The sequence below is a fragment of the Oncorhynchus keta genome, chromosome 28, assembly GCF_023373465.1.
Source record: "Oncorhynchus keta strain PuntledgeMale-10-30-2019 chromosome 28, Oket_V2, whole genome shotgun sequence".
Lineage (NCBI taxonomy): Eukaryota > Metazoa > Chordata > Actinopteri > Salmoniformes > Salmonidae > Oncorhynchus > Oncorhynchus keta.
The window spans coordinates 56,310,275-56,333,227 of NC_068448.1; the positions used below are offsets into that span (position 1 = coordinate 56,310,275).

Below are 22,953 nucleotides of genomic sequence, written 5' to 3' on the forward strand. Positions count from 1 at the left end.
GGGGGCTGTGCTCAAAGGGAGAGCACTCCACTTTCAGCATAGCCGCCAGATAAGTACCACCTAAGTGGCTGGTTGGTTTGTTTTTCCCGTTACACCCAAAAGGTGTCATCAGCGGCCTCTGAACAGGATGGGGTGAGGGGATATGGGTTTGATAGAGGTAGAGCAGCTCTTGCTGTAGGTACTGTAGGTTTGATGGATAATCAGGCCAGAGCAGAGGTCCAGGAGGGAGTTCTGGAGAAGGACAAGTATTGGAGTCAGTGTCCCAGGGTGCAGCACCTGAGGCATGGTACGGGCACCTCTAATAAGTGCCTCGGTCCTTCATGCCACCATTGCCCAACTGGACAGGGCATCTTTCCATTGTAGCACTGTAGCTTCTGCACAATTCCTCAGCTCAGGGTTTAAACACACTACCACCACCTCTATCTTTGCCAACCGGTCCATTGATACCTCACCATCAGGCCCTGGACAGGGTTGTAATCTAGATGAGTTCCATGTAATAATGTCCATGTAATCTGTTACATGTAATCTGATTACAAAAAAAACTAACTGTTTTAGTTAAGTTAAGTGACCAAACAAAAATAAGGTAATCAGATTACAGATCCGTTTGAAAAACTAGATGACTACTTCTTGGATTACCTTAACATGTTGAAAGGATGTTTGCGAAAACATTTATTATGGCACCTTTCTGTTTTCTCAATGATATTCAATTCAGCATTGAAAAAAGCCGCAAGTTTAAGTTTGTTCCACCTGAGCAAGTCTGATCACAATTCAGAGACCACTATGATGACACACCAAACGAGTTTGATGCATCCTTTTTGTCTTCCTCTAATGCCTCTTAAGGAGAAAGCAATCAGATTAAAGTAATCAGATTATGTTACTGAGTTTGGGTAATCCAAAATGTACATTACTGATTACAATTTTGGACAGGTAACTAGTAACGGATTATATTTAGTAAGTAACCTACCCAACCCTGTACGTTGAGTCAATGCAACTCATCTAGAGAGTTTATGCAACTCATATGGATGGGGTTCATGAAATGTACAGATCTTAGCAAGCATCAACAAGGCCGAAAGAACCCAAAGTGAAGTAAAATGTTCATTAGGATTCCAAGCTAGTTTTCGTTCTTCAATTTTATAGCTACACTTTATTTTTCTATCCGCAGGATTATACTTTCATGTGCAGCAAGTGAAATGGACCTCCATCCATATAATTACCAGGCAAATTACATTCATTATTGCAATTTACATCTCATCGGCAAGCCAATTATTAACAGTCTGACCTCCGCGGCTTCCTTCGGCTTGGAAATCTAAAACGAGCTGCCGAGGTGGGCGAGATGGCGGAACGAGAGGGAGAAAAACAATCAATACGATTCTGAAGATGATTATTTCACATATCTATAATGCTATGCTTCACAGCACAGCTGCCCGCCCGGCAGTGCTACTCTGATGTCTGATTTGTGTTATCGCCGCCGGTAATTTGCTGCTTCGCTCCTCTTAAAAGGGACGCAGGCTGCATTCTGCATTCGTCCATCTGTCTGTCCAGCCAATCACACACAAGCATAACAACAGAACACACACTCCCACCACAAACAATCCACAGAGTCTAATTAGGCTGTGCAGTATATTACTGCTCTATCACAATGGGACCGGGGGATGAGAGTGAAAGTGCAGTCTTAGGCGGTAATCAACTCGGCAATTGAGGGCAAACTCTGTAACTTAGTCCCAGAGCTAATTTGTAGCTGGTGTACCACTCATTTAAATGTGTGAGACGGGAAGGGGAGGGAGGACGAGAGAGCGTGGCTTTCGTTCTCTATAGTATACACTGGGTGCATACCAAATAACGCTCTATTCCTATAGTGTACTACTCTTCAAAAGGAGTGCACTGTATAGGGAGCAGGGTGCAATTCGGGACACATCCAATGTTTTATAGTGGTGAGACGTGTATCAACTAAAGTGGGATGGACAACAAACCGACGAGATATAACAGCACATGACCTTCCTTTACTTTGTCAATAAAACACAATCGTAAAGTGTTCACTTTAAAACAGGATACCTGCTGCTATGATTGTTGGAAGGAGGTGTACTATTATTCCAAAATGACGGTCGCGAGGATTGGAAGTTTACACGCACGCACGCACGCACGCACGCACGCACGCACACACACACGCACACACACACACACACACACACACACACCTGTTTCAGTAGGGGGTAAAGAGAGTCCTCCAATACACAATGGCTCATAAATCCAAGGGAGGGGAGAATCTGCAGTCCCATCGGAGGGCTGTGTACAGTACCAGACCTCCCTGTGAGATAGCATTGTGGAAGAAACAATAACACCACATCACTGGTTCAAAGGAGAGACCCAGTAACATGGGAGGCATCTGTTGTGTTGGTGTCTGTCTGAGGTTTGTGTTGGTGTCTGTCTGAGGTTTGTGTTGGTGTCTGTCTGAGGTTTGTGTTGGTGTCTGTCTGAGGTTTGTGTTGGTGTCTGTCTGAGGTTTGTGTTGGTGTCTGTCTGAGGTTTGTGTTGGTGTCTGTCTGAGGTTTGTGTTGGTGTCTGTCTGAGGTTTGTGTTGGTGTCTGTCTGAGGTTTGTGTTGGTGTCTGTCTGAGGTTTGTGTTGGTGTCTGATTGAGATTTGTGTTGGTGTCTGATTGAGGTTTGTGTTGGTGTCTGTTTAAGGTTTGTGTTTGTGTCTGTGTCTGTGTCTGTTTGAGATTTGTGTTTGTATCTGTTTGAGGTTTGTGTTTGTTGGGGAAAAAGGAGGGAGAGGGTGATAGACCATGTTTCTTTGAAGATATCTGTCTGCAAACACGTTCTGATTCCTTTCCTATCGTTATTGCACCTTTCTATGTTACAATCAGTGGTGATTTTAGCATGTAAATCTTGTTGGGGAAAAACAAAAACATGTGGGATGCATGCCAACAAAGCCACTACACAACACTAAATAATAGATTAATTGCACTGTAACGGTGACAAACTGTTAGGAACTACATAAAGCTGTCCCAACAGCAGAGTCCCAACAGCAGTCCCAACACCTTACCACTGCTACACCTGGCTTTCAGCGGAGCCTTGTCTGGCAGCGAAACAGTTCATTCAGCCTCATTCTCAACCTTTAAAAAAAACATAGCTGATATGGCTGACTTGCTTAAACAAATGTGGTTTCTACTGACAATTGAGATGTACAAACTATGGCATAAGGGGACGACAAGCGGATAAGAGTCAATCCGTAATTCCGATTAAGACATTAATGAGTGAGGTAGGACGGACGTAGTCAATATAATTATTTGTTCAGCACTTTTGAAATGTACAGCGACAGAATTCAGAACAAGGGCCGTTCTTACAAGTGTACTCCCTGTACAACAAGTCAGAATCGTAGGATAAATAAAGGGGGCATACAAACAGACAATGAAAGCTCTTACAATATTCAATGATTACATTTCTCTAAAACAGGTTATAGGCTACATGTGCACCACCTAGTTAGAACAGTAGGCAAAATGAAGAGGTGAAAATAGACCAAATGATTAGGGTGAGGCACATGGAACACCGTTTGGGTCTTTGTGTGTCAAAAAAGATACACGTCATACAACACTATTTGATGCGTTAAATAAGCTTTTAATTTGTCATGTCAAATAACACAATTCTATTATAGAATGGTTTTTTTTTGTCCTGAATTTGCACGTGCAAGCCCAGCGTCACCACTACTATCAGTAGCACTGTCAAAGCTGAACAAAAAAGTTAGTAAACAAGCACACACCGGCCAGGAACGATGTGTTTACAATACCGCGTTGATTAAAATAGTCCAAATTATCCGGGTGAGGCACATGGGCTACCAGCAGGTTACCACACAACATACACTTAGATTTACTTTCTTAGCTACGGGATACATATCTCTGGCATCCTACATCATTTATGAAGCAGCACAAGACATTTTTGGACTCACGTTGTTGTGATGTGCTTGAACAGGAATGTGGCGCGGCGGTCCTTCGTGGGCAAATTTTCTCATCAAATAGAGAGGTGCCGGATTTACAAATCTGAGTTGAATGACCGTTCAAAGCGTATTTTCCCAGTTTGAGCTGTTTATTCCCGACGTCCCAGTTGGAAAGCTTGCAGTTTGCCACTGTCACCGATTCCTTACAAACCACTCATTGTTGAATTTGCGATCTCCAAATAGTTGTGTAATGTTTATGTCCAATGGCCGATACGTTTTATCTATAGTTTGTCTTCATTATTCCTCTTCACATGACAAGGATTAAAAAGGATTTGCCAGTAGACTTGATTCAATACTTATTTTCCACCATCATTTGCAAATAAATTCATAAAAAATCATACAATGTGATTTTCTGGATTTTTTTTCTCATTTTGTCTCTCATAGTGTAAGTGTACCTATGATGAAAATTACAGGCCTCTCATCTTTTTAAGTGGGAGAACTTGCACAATTGGTGGCTGACTAAATACTTTTTTGCCCCACTGTATATATATATTTTTTACATTGTTTGCAATGATATGTGACACGTATTAATGCCAAAATAACATGCAAAACAGACAAGCCCCAAAAACTTGAGCAGCGTGTTATGTATCTAAGTCCGACCTGTAGGAAAGGGTGGAGTTGAGGGATGGACTTAGGGAGGGATGGAGGCAAATGTTATGGTACTGGGTGTCTGTGCCTCTGTGTGTGTGTGTGTGTGTGTGTGTGTGTGTGTGTGTGTGTGTGTGTGTGTGTGTGTGTGTGTGTGTGTGTGTGTGTGTGTGTGTGTGTGTGTGTGTGTGTGTGTGTGTGTGTGTGTGTGTGTGTGTGTGTGTGTGTGTGTGTGTGTGTGTGTGTGTGTGTGTGTGTGTGTGTGTGTGTGTGCGTGTGTGTGCGCGTGTGTGCGCGTGTGTGCGCGTGTGTGCGTGGTGACCCCCAGGTTCAGCTGTCAGTGTTAATCAGAGACCCGGTCTGTTTCTCCCCCATCATCATGCATGATTGAGTGGATGGTACAGCCACAGTCCCCTGGACGATACCACCTGCCCATCTCGCTCACCGCAAAGCCACTCCCTGGACACAACTCTATAACTGACTCTTAAAAAACTTCACTAAACTATATAAAAAAAACTGATTTGTTCAGGGCTGATTGGTCAAGAGTGTTTCCTCTCTTCTTTCTTACAGATACATGTCTTCAATAACTGTGACACACTAGAGCACTTAATGGCCAAGTGGCAAACTAAAGTACCACGAGTCTGACACTTACTGCTGCGCAGGGCGGAGGGGGTAACCTCTATCTCGCTGCTGGTCTGGTAGGGCTGGAAGGCGGACATGTTGCTGGAGTTGAGCTCTGCGACGGCAGTGAAGGGGTCAGGGCTCTGTGTGCCCGTTGAGCTGGCACTGGTGCCATCGCCTCCATGGTGAGGGTCCTGCTCCTCATACACTGCCACCAGCTGGAGAGAGAGGGTAGAGAGAGGATAGGTTAAATAAGGAAAGAGAGAGAGGATGGGTTAGATAAGGAGAGAGCGAGAGAGAGAAGCTGATGCACACCTGAAGCAAAACACAAACATGTATGCTAACTCGTGAGCACATGTCAACACATATGCACACACACACATTTACACTTACAGTACTGCTAGTTGACTACCCATGTCCAGCCACTCAGTGGGCAGCTGTCCCATTTCCATAAAGGTGCTGTGTTGCCATGTATTCGTGGTTACTGGGCAGAGATGCAGAGCACAAAGAGCATCTACATCCCATTATTACCACATTCTCACACACAGACCATCGCCACGGTGACCTAGCCAACACACTATGCCTGCTACAACAAGGCTCAACTCACAGGCATGGTTTATACTGAGTAGGGTTGTTACGATAACAGAATTTCGACTTCGAAACCAGTTTGGTGTCACGATTCCATCACGATACCAGAGGAAAACAAGAATGGCACTTGATCCAGACAGATACATGCAGCTACTGCTATGTTCAATCATTGGGCATCTTTTGAGATCATTATCATTACCTTAAAAAAATGTACCTCAACATTTTCAGAGACAGCCATGTATGCACTAATTCATAAATTCTACAATTAGACAATGGTGGAACCAGCTTCCACCTGAAGCTAGGACAGCAGAGTTCCTGCGTATCTTCCGAAAACATCTGAAACAGTACCTCTTCAAAAAATAATCTTAAATAATCCCACAGCACCCCTCTCGCACCCCAACCCTTCGTGAACTAACACTCACACTTGACTTACCCCCCCCCCCCCTTAACTCAACTGACTTAAAAATAAAAATAAACAATTTTTTTAAAACCCACAGATAATACAGTTGAAGTCGGAAGTTTACATACACTTAGGTTTCAGTCATTAAAACTAATTTTTCAACCACTCCACAAATTTCTTGTTAACAAACTATAGTTTTGGCAAGTCGGTTAGGACATCTACTTTGTGTATGACACAAGTAATTTTTCCATCAATTGTTTACAGACAAATTATTTAACTTATAATTCACTGTGCCTAAATTGACTGTGCCTTTAAAGCAGCTTGGAAAAAGAAAATGATGTCATGGCTTCAGAAGCTTCTGATAGGCTAATTGACATCATTTGAGTCAATTGGAGGTGTACCTGTGGATGTATTTCAAGGTCTACCTTCAAACTCAGTGCCTCTTTGCTTGACATCATGGGAAAATCAAAAGGAATCAGCCAATTTCCAAACGCCTGAAGGTACCACGTTCATATGTACAAACAATAGTATGCAAGTATAAACCCCATGGAACCATACAGCCGTCATTTTTTTCCACAGGAGTCGCTAGTGCGCGATGAGACAAGGATATCCCTGCCGGGCCAAACCCTCCCTAACCCGGACGACGCTAGGCCTCAAGTTAACTTTTTACAAGTCACACACACCTGTTAATTGAAATGCATTCCAGGTGACTACTTCATGAAGCTGGTTGAGATAATGCCTATAATGTGTAAAGCTGTCATCAAGACAAAGGGTGGCTCCTTTGAATAATCTATCAAATATATTTTAATTTGTTTAACACTTTTTTTGGTTCTACATGATTCCATATGTATTATTTCATAGTGTTCATGTCTTCTCTATTACTCTACAATGTAGAACATAGTAAAAATAAAGAAAAACTCTTTAATGAGTAGGTGTCCAAACTTATGACTGGTACTGTATATACTTAAATGGTAGATCTTTAGTCTATTGATAAACTGGGTACATCAAAATGTAGCTTAGGCCTATTCACAATGCAGGTGAATGCATATGCATTAGGAGTGTGTGCATGCACTGAGTTATTGAGCTTGATTTGGCTGATCTCATGGGGCTACAGATGATAAACAATATATTTCCTTTCCATGTGAGAGCTATTGTATTATACTGATCAACAACATTTGCATAGAAGTAGCTTATTTTATAAAAGTGTGCGCTCTCTCTTTAACCAGTAATGATATATTTCATGAAGAAAGAGAGGGGGGGGGGGCAGCCCGTCAACGCTCTATACACACTGAGTCAGGTCACTGAGGCAATACATCATCTTTGGGAGAGACCGATTAAGTGAATTAATACGGTTTTGGTGGCAAAAAAAGATATTCAGTGAGAACATGCAGGGAGGTATTTTGCCAACATCTATTTAGGCATATTAAAACAATTCAGTTTTTTTCTGACTATCAACTGTCAATTTACGAAACGATTATGAGTACGAGTATGTCGGCACATCACTGGTCATGTCGGCACAGCACTGCTTTCACAGCAGCCACATACAAACAGCATATGAGTCCCTTTGATCGCTGGATGATTACGTCTCGCACCTACTCCCTCGCACCTCAGTGCACAACACATCAGCTGTCTGTGACCAGGGGCAAAAAAAACTTTCCAAGCCAAACCTTCATATCATAACCGCTAACTTCTACACAAAGCCTACATCGTTGTCACCATATTAGCTAACGTGAAGGCAAACATAGGTACTATGACTAACAAGTTAGTAAACCCTCTACAATCATGCAGTTCTGTGTACAGTTAGCAAGCAGTTACACCAGCGGGCCCCGGTGGCACAAAATTAATAAAGCCAAAAGCTTTACCTTGACTTGGCTATGGCTATCCAGTGTTGAATAGCCATTGCCAGCTAGCACATAGCATCCCTCTCTGTTTGAGCCGGGTGATTGATAAGGCTAAACTAGCTAGCTGAGGGCCTCCTGAGTGGCGCAGCGGTCTAAAGCACTGCATCGCAGTGAGTTCTTCCACACCGATTTTGACAAACCATTTCTTGTATGGACCTTGCTTTGTGCACAGGGACATTGTCATGCTGAAAGAGTTAAGGGCCTTCCCCAAACTGTCATCATCAAGTTCGAAGCGCAGAATTGTCTAGAATGTCATTGTATGCTGTAGTGTTAAGATTTCCCTTCACTGGAACTAAGCGGCCTTGCCCAAACCATGAAATACAGCCCAAGACCATCGTTCCTACTCCACCAAACTTTACAGATGGGTACTATGCATCGGGGGAGGTAGCGTTCTCCTAACATCTGACTAACCTAGGTTCGTCCGTCGGACTAGCAGATGGTGAAGTGTGATTCATTATTCCAGAGAACGCGTTTCTACTGCTCCAGAATCCAATGGTTGGCATTGCGCAGGGAGATCTAAGCTTGTGTGTGGTTACCTGGAAACCCATCTATGGAGATTACATGGTTATTAGCTCAATTGTATTGATGAACATCTGCTTCAGAGCGCTCAGGACCTCAGACTGGGGACGAAGTTTCACCTTCCCAAAGGACAACAACCCTAAACACATAGCCAAGACAATGTAGGAGTGGCTTCGGGACAAGTCTCTGAATGTCCTTGAGGGGCCTAGCAAGAGCCCGGACTAGAACCCTGCCAAGCTCCCTATTCTATCTGACAAAGCTTGAGAATATCCGCAGAGAAGAATGGGAGAAACCTGCCAAATACATGTGTGCCAAGCTTGTAGTGTCATACCCAAGAAGACTTGATGCTGTAATCGCTGAAGTAAAGGGTCTGAATACGTACACTACCGTTCAAACGTTTGGGGGCACTTAGAAATGTCTGTTTTTGAAAAAAATATATATAAAAAAATAACATAAAATTTATCAGAAACTGTGTAGACTTTGCTAATGTTGTAAATGACTATTGTACCTGGAAACGGCAGATTTTTTGTTGTTCTGAGAAATGAAGGCTACTCCGTGTGAGAAATTGCCAAGAAACTGAAGATCTTGTACAATGCTGTGTACTACTCCCTGCACAGAACAGCGTAAACTGGCTCTAACCAGGAGAGGAGTGGGAAGCCTCGGTGCACAACTGAGCAAGAGGACAAGTACATTAGAGTGTCTAGTTTGAGAAACAGACGTCTCACAAGTCCTCAACTGGCAGCTCATTAAATAGTACCCGTCTCAAGGTCTACAGTGAAGAGGCGACTCCGGGAAGCTGGCCTTCTAGGCAGAGTTGCAAAGAAAAAGCCTTATCTCAGACTGGTCAATTAAAAGAAAATATTAAGATGGGCAAAATAACACAGACAATGGACAGAGGAAGACTGAAAAAAAGTGTTATGGACATACAATTCTAAGTTTGAGGTGTTCGGATCACAAAGTAGAACATTCGTGAGATGCAGAAAAAATGAAAAGATGCTGGAGGAGTGCTTGATGCCATCTGTCAAGCATGGTGGAGGCAATGTGATGGTCTGGGGGTGCTTTGGTGCTGGTAAAGTGGGAGATTTGTACAGGGTAAAAAGGAAGGCTATCACTCCATTTTGCAACACCATGCCATACCCTGTGGATGGCGCTTAATTTGAGCCAATTTCCTCCTACAACAGGACAATGACTCAAAGCATAACTCCAAACTATGCAAGAACTGTTTAGGAAATAAGCAGTCAGCTGGTATTCTGTCTATAATGGAGTGGCCAGCATAGTCACCGGATCTCAACCCTATTGAGCTGTTGTGGGAGCAGCTTGACCGTATGGACATAAGTGCCCATCAAGCCAAACCAACTTGTGGGAGGTGCTTCAGACATGGGGTGTAATCTCTTCAGATTACCTCAACATATTGACAACTAGAATGCCAAAAGGTCTGCAAGGCTGTAATTGCTGCAAATGGAGGATTATTTGACAAAAGTAAAGTTGGAAGGACACAATTATTATTTCAATTAAAAATCATTATTTATAAACTTGTCAAGTATTGACTATAATTCCTATTCCTCTTGCAACTCATTTCATATATGTTTTAATGTAAAACAATTACATTTATAAGTGACCCCAGAACTTCTGAACGATAGTGTATGTAAATGTGATCAGTTCTTTATTTGTAATAAATTTGCTTTGTAGAGTGTAGCTGTCCCCCGGCAACACCATGGTGCTACCCTACAGAGTGCTGTTGAGGCTACTGTAGACCTTCATTGCAAAATAGTGTGTTATATCAATTCTTTGGTGATGTGAATTTATTTAGTATAGTTTCATTTAAAAAGGATAGCCTTTTTAATGTTTCACTATTTTTATGACATTTGTCATAAAAATAGGTCCTCCCCTTCCTCCTCTGAGGAGCCTACACTGGCAAACACACAAACATATTTGGTTGTGAGGATAAGGAAGGAAGGAAAACTGGCATGCTCAGAGATGCCTGACTACCTGCCAGTCAGCACTAGTCTGTTGAAGCTACGGCAGAGAGCGAGAAGAGAGAATAGAAATTGAGACAGAGAGGGAGAAATAGCCAGAAATAGAGAGATCGAGATAGAGAAAAAGAGAGAGACAGAGGAAAAACTAGAATAGAGATCGCGACAGAGAGTGTCAGAGACCGAGAGATAGGAGACGTGAGACAATAGATACGAGAGAGAGAGAAAGAAAGAAAGAATTGTAGATTGGAAGGCTGGATGCTGGTTCTGCCAAGAGGTTTCAATGGGATGTGTTTGGCTGTTCTGTTCAGCACACAACTACAGCTAATCAACCAATTCTTAGAAGATTAGCCTCCCGCTCTCATGTATTATACTTAGCCTACACTCTGACGGCTGTAGCAAGGAGCTCATTTCAATCCTAGTCTAATGCTATGGAACAATAGCATCTACACTACACCAATGTAAATCTCCCCTTGCTTTGGCCAAAGATTTAGGCAGTATATTTTCTATAGGGCAAGGATGTGGAAAGCTATAACACAGGAAACATCAGACACAGTCAAATACAACAGCTTTCGTGTAAATACTTTGGAATTTGTCTGTAGGTTAAAATAGCTCAAGTATTTTTGCACGTGTTGGCTTATTTTCTTGCCTGTTTACAAGTAAGTTGGCATACAAACACGTTTCAGAGCTTTGTTTCTTATTTTAATTTGATTCAGTATGTGTGTGTGTGCGTATGTTTACTGTATCCGTGTGTGTGTGTGTGTGTGTGTGTGTCTATCAATGTGTAGTGTATGAATGAGAATGTGTGTGTGTATGCTTACTGTATCCGTGTGTGTGTGTGTCTATCAGTGTGTACTGTATGAATGAGTATGTGTGTGTGTATGCTTACTGTATCCGTGTGTGTGTGTGTGTGTGTGTGTGTGTCTATCAGTGTGTACTGTATGAATGAGTATATGTGTGTGTATGCTTACTGTATCCGTGTGTGTGTGTGTGTGTGTGTGTGTCTATCAGTGTGTACTGTATGAATGAGTATGTGTGTGTGTATGCTTACTGTATCCGTGTGTGTGTGTGTGTGTGTGTGTGTGTGTGTGTGTGTGTGTGTGTGTGTGTGTGTGTGTGTGTGTGTGTGTACTGTATGAATGAGTGTGTGTGTGTGTATGCTTACTGTATCCGTGTGTGTGTGTCTATCCGTGTGTACTGTATGAATGAGTGTGTGTGTGTGTGTGCGCGCTCCAGTATGGTTTATCATTAGCATAACTCACACTGACATCTCTCATGTTCTCTTTACACAATTAAAGCAGATTGCATTTATTCCCAAAGCCTCCTTATCTGTCACGCTGACACGACACACTCGTCATCACAGAAACACTGACTCGGTGTGTAAACGCTTCATGCTGATGTTATTTAGGCCTCTGCACTGCACAGTTCACTGTAATCGCTTTTCGGTCTCAGACGTAGAAATTACACCCAAAGAGTTGTGGGGTTATTGCACATTCCTACATTCGCTCTACGCACACCACACACACACACACTTGCGAGAAGCAATCGGGGGTGATGAAAGAGGCACCCTGTTGCAAAATGAGAATCCTTTTATATTCAAATCAGACACTTTGAAGTGGAATTTAGTTGACGTTCCGTTTATTGCCAGGCTTCACGGTGATACGTGTGGTAGCGTTATGGCAGCGTTCTTCTGCTTTTTTGTTCAATATGCACATATTAAACCAGCCGACAAGGAAGTATTGGTGAGTACATGTTCCTAAACGGTTTTCTTTCCTTAGCCATTTAAAGAGCTAGCTAAGTTATTCTGCCTAAGGTTGATAGACCTTTTGAATGCTATGTGGTGTGACAGTGTTTGAATTCAAAGCAAGTTGCAATGGGACTAAAGACGCAATGTGCCAAGGAGTGGAGAGGGAATGGGCCTTCACTCCAGACATACAGTATTTACATTCCAATTGTGCTTGAATCATTAATGACAAAGTAATCAGCCCTCGTTCATTTGTGGGTCGGAGTGGTTAGTACAACTCCTTGAAAAGCTTGCCAGCTGGCCGTTTGAAGGCATTTAGAGGGAGTGAAAAACTTGTGTTGTTGGGCCTCCCTCCACTAAACATGATTCATTTTTAAATACCCATCCACTTATGATGTGCACTTTGCAGGGCCTTGCCTCCTCTCTCCACCCACTCCAGAGCCCTTTCCCAGTTTCCAACACGCCGCACAGCGCTAGCTAACCACCACACACATAAGTACATCACCCCACTCATAATCAAATGGACCAGCATTTATCAATCATGCAATATTTATGTGCTCGTGAAAGGCTCCGTTTTGCCCTAAATCGACTGGAGCCATGAATAGTTAGTAAGAGGAGAAGAGAAATAACGAAAGAATCAGAAATCAAATATGCATGGAAGAGCGGCTTTCACAGAGATGCAGTCCAGCCGACAGGGAGGAGATTGCAGACTCCTTAGACAAAAGCCATATTCTGAGATCAGCCATCTAAAACCACTTATTGGAGCTCTGTTTGTCTGAAGAGTTTTCTCAAGAATCTCAAAAGTGGCGCAGGGTTGCCAAATTGGGAGAAAGAGTCCCTCCAAAAAAACTCTCTCCTCTCTCCTCCTCCATCTCTCTGTGTGGGTATGAGAGGACACACTTGCCCAGAGAGGAGACAGCCAGCACTGACTGCGTCAGACAAACACTTCTCCCTGTCTGACAATTCGACAAGGGCCCTTGGACGTGGACAGATGTTCAATTTTCAATTTTCAAAATCTCTGGCCCTTATATGACAAGTTCCCGAAAGTTCACCAAAGAGGGTACAAGTTTTAGTGACGCATCACGAAACATTCAGTGGCGCCACAGCTTCGCTAATTGTGGAGAAGCATGACGGGCACGTTTGAGCATTCAGAGGGAGAGAAAGTTTCTTGACAATGAACTTTGGAGGTCAAAAAGCTTATTCCAAGTGGATCTCTGCCTGCAGCCTCACCTGAGAGTGGAGGAGGTGGAGGAGGAGGAAGTGTGGAGCTCCCTCCTCCTTGGAGAGAATTAATGCCTTCTCTTCCTGCAGAGAGCAACAACAATGGAGCAATAAACCCATGAGTCTATCTCACCCACACCCTCTGCCTCTCCATTGATATCTCACTAGTCCTCAGTGAGAGAGGGTGAGCCGTTGATATACAGGGGGAGATGGTGAAAGGAGGTTGGAGAGAGTGAGAGGAGTTAGAGAGAGAGAGAGAGAGAGAGAGAGAGAGAAAGAGGATATTGAGAGCGAATCTCTCAGATGCCTTTCATGTTCCTCCCCTTTGATCTGGGGCTGGCATGGGCAGGAAGGGGGTGAGGGAGAGGCAGTGGGGGGGGGTAGCTGTATCTGAGGAGAGGGGATGAGGGGCTGGTTTGACAACCGACTCCCCCCTTCCTATTCCAGTTAAGCACCTAGCACTCTGACACTCCACACATCCCTGTGATCTATCCAGAGCTTGGGCATGAAGACTGGCACCTACAGAAAGATCCATCAAGGCCTTTGCTGTGCTTGTGAGCATGGGTAACAGCATGAGACAACGGTGGCCATTAGTCAGCTAGTAAGCCTTTTGAGCCCCCTCCTGTTGTCACTATAGGCGTGTAATACTAGTGGTGAAGAGGCCCAAAATGCATGGGCATGCACACACCTAATACCAGTGCTGAGATGCCCAGACAGGAGCTAGACTACTACACTAATCCACATTGATCAGCAGTAATTCTCCTTAAATTCACACCTTAACGGGAAGGACAGCAAACAAGATAAAACAGGCGGTAAATCTAGCCGCTACACCTCCAATTACAGAGCAGAACTAAAGTGGTCTAACCGCATGTACACCTGCTTAAAATATTTATTACCAGAGAAAATACATCCCCCTCTGCTCGGAGGCAAGATTACGTTTCCCCCCAATCCAAATGTCAATTTTAGGATGACTAATGATGTATATGATATGTGGTGTGGGAAAATTGTGCTATGACAACATTGTCTGGTCTGGTCTGGTCTGTCTGTCTGTCTGTCTATCTGTCTGTCTGTCTGTGAGAGAGACAGAGACAGAGAGAGAGACAGAGAGAGAGAGAGAGACAGAGAGAGAGAGAGAGAGACAGAGAGAGAGAGAGACAGAGAGAGAGAGAGAGAGAGAGAGAGAGAGAGAGAGAGAGAGAGAGAGAGAGAGAGAGAGAGAGAGAGAGAGAGAGAGACAGAGAGAGAAAGAGAGAGAGAGAGAGAGAAAGAGAGAGAGAGAGAGCCTACCCTCACCCCTAGTCTGAGGTAGTGAATTGGACACACTCTCATCCAGAAAGGTATTTAATTGCTTTGGCAAACAGGCGGTCAAACTTTCAGGCTGTCCCCTTCATTTTAGTGACAAATTGCTCCAGTTGGTATTTAACTGAAGTGAATCCCTTTCCTGTCTAAAGCCTGTTTTCTACACAGCTCTGGGCCATAACATAACTACATGGAGGCAAACCTTGCATGCATGCACTCACACTCTCACACACACTCTCACACACACACACACACACACACACACGCATATAGAATTGGATAGCATCATGTTTTGGCTGCTAGCTAATGCTAAGATTTCCAAATCACCTGGCGAAGCAAATAGCTACACTGAACAAAAATATAAACACAACAAGCAACCATTTCAAAGATTTTATTGAGTCACAGTTCAAATAACGAAATCAGCCAATCAAAATGAATTCATTAGGCCTTAATCTATGGAATTCACAACTGGGAATATAGATATGCATCTGTTGGTGACAGACACCTTAAAAAGATAAGGTAGGGGCGTGGATCAGAAAACCAGTATCAGTATCTGGTATGACCACCATTTGCCTCATACAGCACGACATCTCCTTCGCATCGAGTTGATCAGGTTGACGGTTGTGGCCTGAGGAATGTTGTCCCACTCCTCTTTAATGGCTGTGCGTAATAGCTGGATATCGGTGGGGAATGGAATACCCCGTCGCCCACGTCGATCCAGAGCATCCCTAACATCAATGTCAGCTCCTTAATATGCCAAACCTGCCAGGTGGATGGAACAATTGTCAAAGACTCCAGTCACCCAAAGTCATAGACTGTTCTCTGTCCCCCCTTGTTTTTACACTGCTGCTACTCGCTGTTTATTATCTATGCATAGTCACTTTACCCCTCACCTACATATTCAAATAACCTCAATTACCTTAACTAACCTGTACCCCTGCACATTGACTCGGTACAAGTACCCCCTGTATATAGCCTTGTTGTTTTATTATGTTACTTTTTTAAACTTTATTTAGTAAGTATTTTCTTAACTCTATTTCCGTCACTGCATTGTCGGTTAAGGGCTAGTAAAGTAAGCATTTCACAGTAAGGTTGTGTTCAGCACATGACAAATACAATTTCATTTTATTGATTTGATTATCTTGGCAAATAAGAACGTCTCACTAACAGGGATGTAAACAAATGTATGCACAACAGCTTTTTGTGCGAATGGATCATTTCTGGGATCTTTTATTTCAGCTCATGAAACATGGAACCAACACTTTACATGTTGCGTTTATATTGTTGTTCAGTGTAAAAAGATAAAACTGCATTTAGGCCTATAGTACTGTACATAGCCAATCATAGACAATGGCCACCATTATAGTAATATCCCTGTTGTTCTCTCTGAAGGACCATTTAAACACAACCACATTCCTGGAGATGGAAATATTTCTCAGGATTAATGAAGAATGATTTGCTCTACTGAGGTCGATGACTTATAATTCCTTTGATGACATGATTCCATTCAAACTGCTCGTCTTTCCTTTACAGCAGATAGGAAGTGAAGGTTTTGATGGGAATAGAGACATCAAAGACTCATTCTGTTTCATGTATTATGAGTGAACAATTTCAAATTAAGAGGGTGAAAGTTGAGAAAAAAAAATGAACCAGTTTATTTAGAGACCTGATCCAATATCAATATAAGTGTTGTCTGTCAGGCAGCAGCGAGGAGAACAGGATCATGTAACCACAGGAAGCAGTGATAACCACAGAAAAACGGGTTATGTTGTTGTTTTGAAGTGTCTTGTGAAACGATGCATGTACCGTGTGTCCCAAATGGCACCCTATTTCCTGTTAAGTGCACTACTTTTAGGGCTACAATAAGGCTCCGGTCAAAAGTAGTGCACTGCATTGGGGAAAGGGCGCCATTCGGGACACAGACTATGTCTATTTGTCAGTCCTTAACCAGACAAGCACAAAACACACCCAGAGGCTCCAACAGCTGAGAAGATTGTTTTCCTAAGGCCGTATTCATATTCTGCACCCCAAATGACAACCTATTTTCTCTATCATGCACTACTTTTGACCATGGCCCGTAGTGCTCTGGTCGAAAGTAGTGCACTATTTAGGAAATAGGGTGCCATTTTAGACACAACGGTGGATTTATAACCATGGGTGGTTTTATATGGAAACGTACTCGAAACTCAAAAACAGAGTTGAAATAAATCTGTGCATCCATTCCATACATATTGAATCTAGGCCTCAAAACGTATCACACAAGCATATTCCACTTTCCGGGCTGCCACGGGCGATCGATTTGATGGCCTCGTAATCGATGAGGTTTCCGTGGGAATTCCCGGACCAATCGGAAACACAGCGTCACCATCAGAGAGCATATGATGTGCTGGTCATGAGTAATAACATGGTGGTAGTTTTTCTATCACAGGCCTACTGCAACAGGTGAGTACGAGTCAGGATTCTATCGAGTGCCTAGATCTCTGGGGCTGTCTGCCACTGAAATCTCTGTTCTCCCCCTCTCTTTCTGCCTCTCCAGCTCTGCCTCTCTCTACCTCCCTCTCTTCTGTCTACCTCAATTCTTCTATCCATCCCCATCAATCTACTTGTGGTATGTTTTGAGGTGGGACATCAACATTAGACCTAAAATAGACCAGTATAGAATCACCAAGACATGAAGAGTAAATAGTACAGTGAACATACACTTTCCCTTCCTTATAAATGAATCAGTGATTGGTTCTCCAAAGGCACTGGGTCTGTCCCAGCGCTCCTGCAGTGCCCTTAGCCACACAGAGGATTCATAAATGTTTCATACAGGGAAGTGTGGGAGGAAAGGAAAGTGCGGGAGCGCCAATGTTTCAGCTTGTATAACTGTGAGATGGGACCTGATGGATTCAGGCATGGTGTGTGGTGGTCAGGATGAGGTGGGAGAGGGACTGCCACCTAGTCTGCATAACATTAACATCTAATGAATGGGAATGCACCACTTCTCCTCTCCTACTTATCTCCCAAACTTTATATAGTCCTTTATATAGTCCTTTATATAGTCCTTTATATATTCCTTTATATATTCCTTAATATATTCCTTTATATATTCCTTTATATAGTCCTTTATATATTCCTTTATATAGTCCTTTATATAGTCCTTAATATAGTCCTTAATATAGTCCTTAATATAGTCCTTTATATATTCGTTTATATATTCCTTTATATAGTCCTTAATATTGTCCTTAATATAGTCCTTAATATAGTCCTTAATATTGTCCTTAATATAGTCCTTAATATAGTCCTTTATATTGTCCTTAATATAGTCCTTTATATATTCCTTTATATATTCCTTTATATAGTCCTTAATATTGTCCTTAATATTGTCCTTAATATAGTCATTTATATAGTCCTTAATATAGTCCTTAATATAGTCATTTATATAGTCCTTAATATTGTCCTTAATATAGTCCTTAATATTGTCCTTAATATTGTCCTTAATATAGTCCTTTATATAGTCCTTAATATTGTCCTTTATATAGTCCTTAATATTGTCCTTTATATAGTCCTTCATATAGTCCTTTATATATTCCTTTATATAGTCCCGGACGGTGTCGTCCCCCCCCATCCATCCATTATTCAACCCATCTACAGTGTCTATACATCCATCCATTATTCAACTCATCTACAGTGTCTATACATCCATCCATTATTCAACCCATCTACAGTGTCTATACATCCATCCATTATTCAACTCATCTACAGTGTCTATACATCCATCCATTATTCAACTCATCTACAGTGTCTATACATCCATCCATTATTCAACCCATCTACAGTGTCTATACATACATACATTATTCAACCCATCTACAGTGTCTATACATCCATCCATTATTCAACTCACCTACAGTGTCTATACATACATACATTATTCAACCCATCTACAGTGTCTATACATTCATCCATTATTCAACCCATCTACAGTGTCTATACATACATCCATTATTCAACTCATCTACAGTGTCTATACATCCATCCATTATTCAACCCATCTACAGTGTCTATACATCCATCCATTATTCAACACATCTACAGTGTCTATACATCCATCCATTATTCAACCCATCTACAGTGTCTATACATCCATCCATTATTCAACCCATCTACAGTGTCTATACATCCATCCATTATTCAACTCATCTACAGTGTCTATACATCCATCCATTATTCAACCCATCTACAGTGTCTATACATCCATCCATTATTCAACCCATCTACAGTGTCTATACATCCATCCATTATTCAACCCATCTACAGTGTCTATACATCCATCCATTATTCAACTCATCTACAGTGTCTATACATACATACATTATTCAACTCACCTACAGTGTCTATACATCCATCCATTATTCAACTCACCTACAGTGTCTATACATACATCCATTATTCAACTCACCTACAGTGTCTATACATCCATCCATTATTCAACCCATCTACAGTGTCTATACATTCATCCATTATTCAACCCATCTACAGTGTCTATACATACATCCATTATTCAACTCATCTACAGTGTCTATACATCCATCCATTATTCAACCCATCTACAGTGTCTATACATCCATCCATTATTCAATCCATCTACAGTGTCTATACATCCATCCATTATTCAACCCATCTACAGTGTCTATACATCCATCCATTATTCAACCCGTCTACAGTGTCTATACATCCATCCATTATTCAATCCATCTACAGTGTCTATACATCCATCCATTATTCAACCCGTCTACAGTGTCTATACATCCATCCATTATTCAACCCATCTACAGTGTCTATACATCCATCCATTATTCAACACATCTACAGTGTCTATACATCCATCCATTATTCAACCCGTCTACAGTGTCTATACATCCATCCATTATTCAACTCATCTACAGTGTCTATACATCCATCCATTATTCAACCCATCTACAGTGTCTATACATCCATCCATTATTCAATCCATCTACAGTGTCTATACATCCATCCATTATTCAACCCATCTACAGTGTCTATACATCCATCCATTATTCAACCCGTCTACAGTGTCTATACATCCATCCATTATTCAATCCATCTACAGTGTCTATACATCCATCCATTATTCAACCCGTCTACAGTGTCTATACATCCATCCATTATTCAACCCATCTACAGTGTCTATACATCCATCCATTATTCAACACATCTACAGTGTCTATACATCCATCCATTATTCAACCCGTCTACAGTGTCTATACATCCATCCATTATTCAACACATCTACAGTGTCTATACATCCATCCATTATTCAACCCGTCTACAGTGTCTATACATCCATCCATTATTCAACTCATCTACAGTGTCTATACATCCATCCATTATTCAACCCATCTACAGTGTCTATACATCCATCCATTATTCAATCCATCTACAGTGTCTATACATCCATCCATTATTCAACCCATCTACAGTGTCTATACATCCATCCATTATTCAACCCGTCTACAGTGTCTATACATCCATCCATTATTCAATCCATCTACAGTGTCTATACATCCATCCATTATTCAACCCGTCTACAGTGTCTATACATCCATCCATTATTCAACCCATCTACAGTGTCTATACATCCATCCATTATTCAACACATCTACAGTGTCTATACATCCATCCATTATTCAACCCGTCTACAGTGTCTATACATCCATCCATTATTCAACACATCTACAGTGTCTATACATCCATCCATTATTCAACCCATCTACAGTGTCTATACATCCATCCATTATTCAATCCATCTACAGTGTCTATACATCCATCCATTATTCAACCCATCTACAGTGTCTATACATCCATACATTATTCAACCCATCTACAGTGTCTATACATCCATCCATTATTCAACCCATCTACAGTGTCTATACATACATCCATTATTCAATCCATCTACAGTGTCTATACATCCATCCATTATTCAACCCATCTACAGTGTCTATACATCCATACATTATTCAACCCATCTACAGTGTCTATACATCCATCTCTCCATCAAAAAGTTGGATACTTTCAGAGAGAAAAGAACATGGGAATGAAGCCATCTATCTAAAAAGGTATCTTCCTCACTGGCATTGTGGGATGCAGTGCAGCAATGTCATTTCAACCCAAACTATTCTAAACCCATTCCCCTAACCCTTCTCCCAGCTCTCAGAGTGTCGGACCTGCATTGGGACGTCTTTCCATCCCATCTGTGTGACCTCAGTCATCACACAGCACACTGTGAATATTTCATCACTTCCCCATCTATTATTTCCAGCCACCATGGTCCTTCTCCTGCCTGCCTGCCTGCCTCCCTGCCCGTCCGCCTGCCTGCGTTCCTTCGTTCAGCTGGGAGAACGGAAAGGAACAAAGTGCTTAGTGCTGTTTTTCTCCTGATTAACATCATCAAATATTCAGACAATAGAATAGGGAGGCTGGCCGATCACTCTGGCTGCTGACAAGGCCGCTCCATCTCTGAATTTCCACTGGTCCCTGTATTCAGAACCAAATGCATATTTCAGAAGTGCTGGGTGTGCCATTAGGGAGGCGCTAAGGCTGTGTCACAAATGGCACCCAGTTATTTACATAGGGCTGTGTTCAAAAGAAATGCACTATGGGCCCAGGTTAAAAGTAGCACACTATACAGGGAATAGGGTGCCACTTGGGAAGCAGATAAACTCAGCAAAAAAAAGAAACGTCCCTTTTTCAGGACACCTGTCTTTCAAAGATAATTATTAAAAAATCCAAATAACTTCACAGATCTTTGTTGTAAAGAGTTTAAACACTGTTTCCCATGCTTGTTCAATGAACCATAAACAATTCATGCACATGCACCTGTGGAATGGTCGTTAAGACACTAACAGCTTACAGATGGTAGGCAATTAAGGTCACAGTTGTTAAAACGTAGGACACTAAAGACACCTTTCTACTGAATGAAAAACACCAAAAGAAAGATGCCCTAGGTCCTTGCTCATCTGCGTGAACGTGCATTTGGCATGCTGCAAGGAGGCATGAAGACTGCAGATGTGGCCAGGGCAATAAATTGCAATGTCCGTACTGTGAGACGCCTAAGACAGAGCTACAGGGAGACAGGAAAGACAGCTCGCAGTGGCAGACCACGTGTAACAACATCTGCACAGGATTGTTACATCCGAACATCACACCTGCCAGACAGATACAGGATGGCAACAACAACAGCAACAATCCGATCAGACAGGACTGGCATAAAGTGCTCTTCACTGACAAGTTGTGGTTTTGTCTCACCAGGGGTGATGGTCGGATTCGCGTTTATCGTCGAAGGAATGAGTGTTACACCAATGCCTGTACTCTGGAGAGGGATCAATTTGGAGGTGGAAGGTCCGTCATGGTCTGGGGTGGTGTATCACAGCATCATCGGACTGAGCTTGTTGTCATTGCAGGCAATCTCATCGCTGTGCGTTACAGGGAAGACATCCTCCTCCCTCATGTGGTACCCTTCCTGCAGGCTCATCCTGACATGACCCTCCAGCATGACAATGTCACCAGCCGTACTGCTCATTCTGTGCGTGATTTCCTGCAAGACAGGAATGTCAGTGTTCTGCCACGGATCTCAATCCCATTGAGCACAGCTGGGACCTGTTGGATCGGAGGGTGAGGGCTAGGGCCATTCCCCCAAGAAATTACCAGGACCTTGCAGGTGCCTTGGTGGAAGAGTGGGGTAACATCTCTGGCAAATCTGGTACAGTCCATGAGGATGAGATGCACTGCAGTACTTAATGCAGCTGGTGGCCACACCAAATACTGATTGTTGATTTTGACCCCCCCCACACACTTTGTTCAGGGACACATTATTCCGTTTATTTTAGTCACATGTCTGTGGAACTTGTTCAGTTTATGTCTCAGTTGTTGAACCCTGTTATGTTCATTTAACTATTTACACATGTTAAGTTTGCTGAAAATAAACGCAGTTGACAGTGAGAGAACATTTCTTTTTTTGCTGAGTTTAGATCACTGTAGATCCTGATAGGATTAGAAGCAGGTAGTTTTACCGCTGGAAATTGGAGAATAAGGGATAAAT

At 42.3% G+C, this 22,953-nt stretch overlaps 1 protein-coding gene across 5 annotated transcripts in view; it reads right to left on the bottom strand.

Annotated features, from left to right (window-relative positions):
- The window catches only part of LOC118361156 (partitioning defective 3 homolog), a 592,408-nt gene that overhangs the window by 387,069 nt on the left and 182,386 nt on the right, over positions 1-22,953 (bottom strand). For all 5 annotated transcript variants that reach the window (XM_052483308.1, XM_052483311.1, XM_052483309.1 and 2 more), the window contains one exon: positions 5,233-5,419. In XM_052483308.1, coding sequence (XP_052339268.1) covers positions 5,233-5,419 — 187 coding nt within the window. The remainder of the gene's footprint in view (positions 1-5,232; positions 5,420-22,953) is intronic.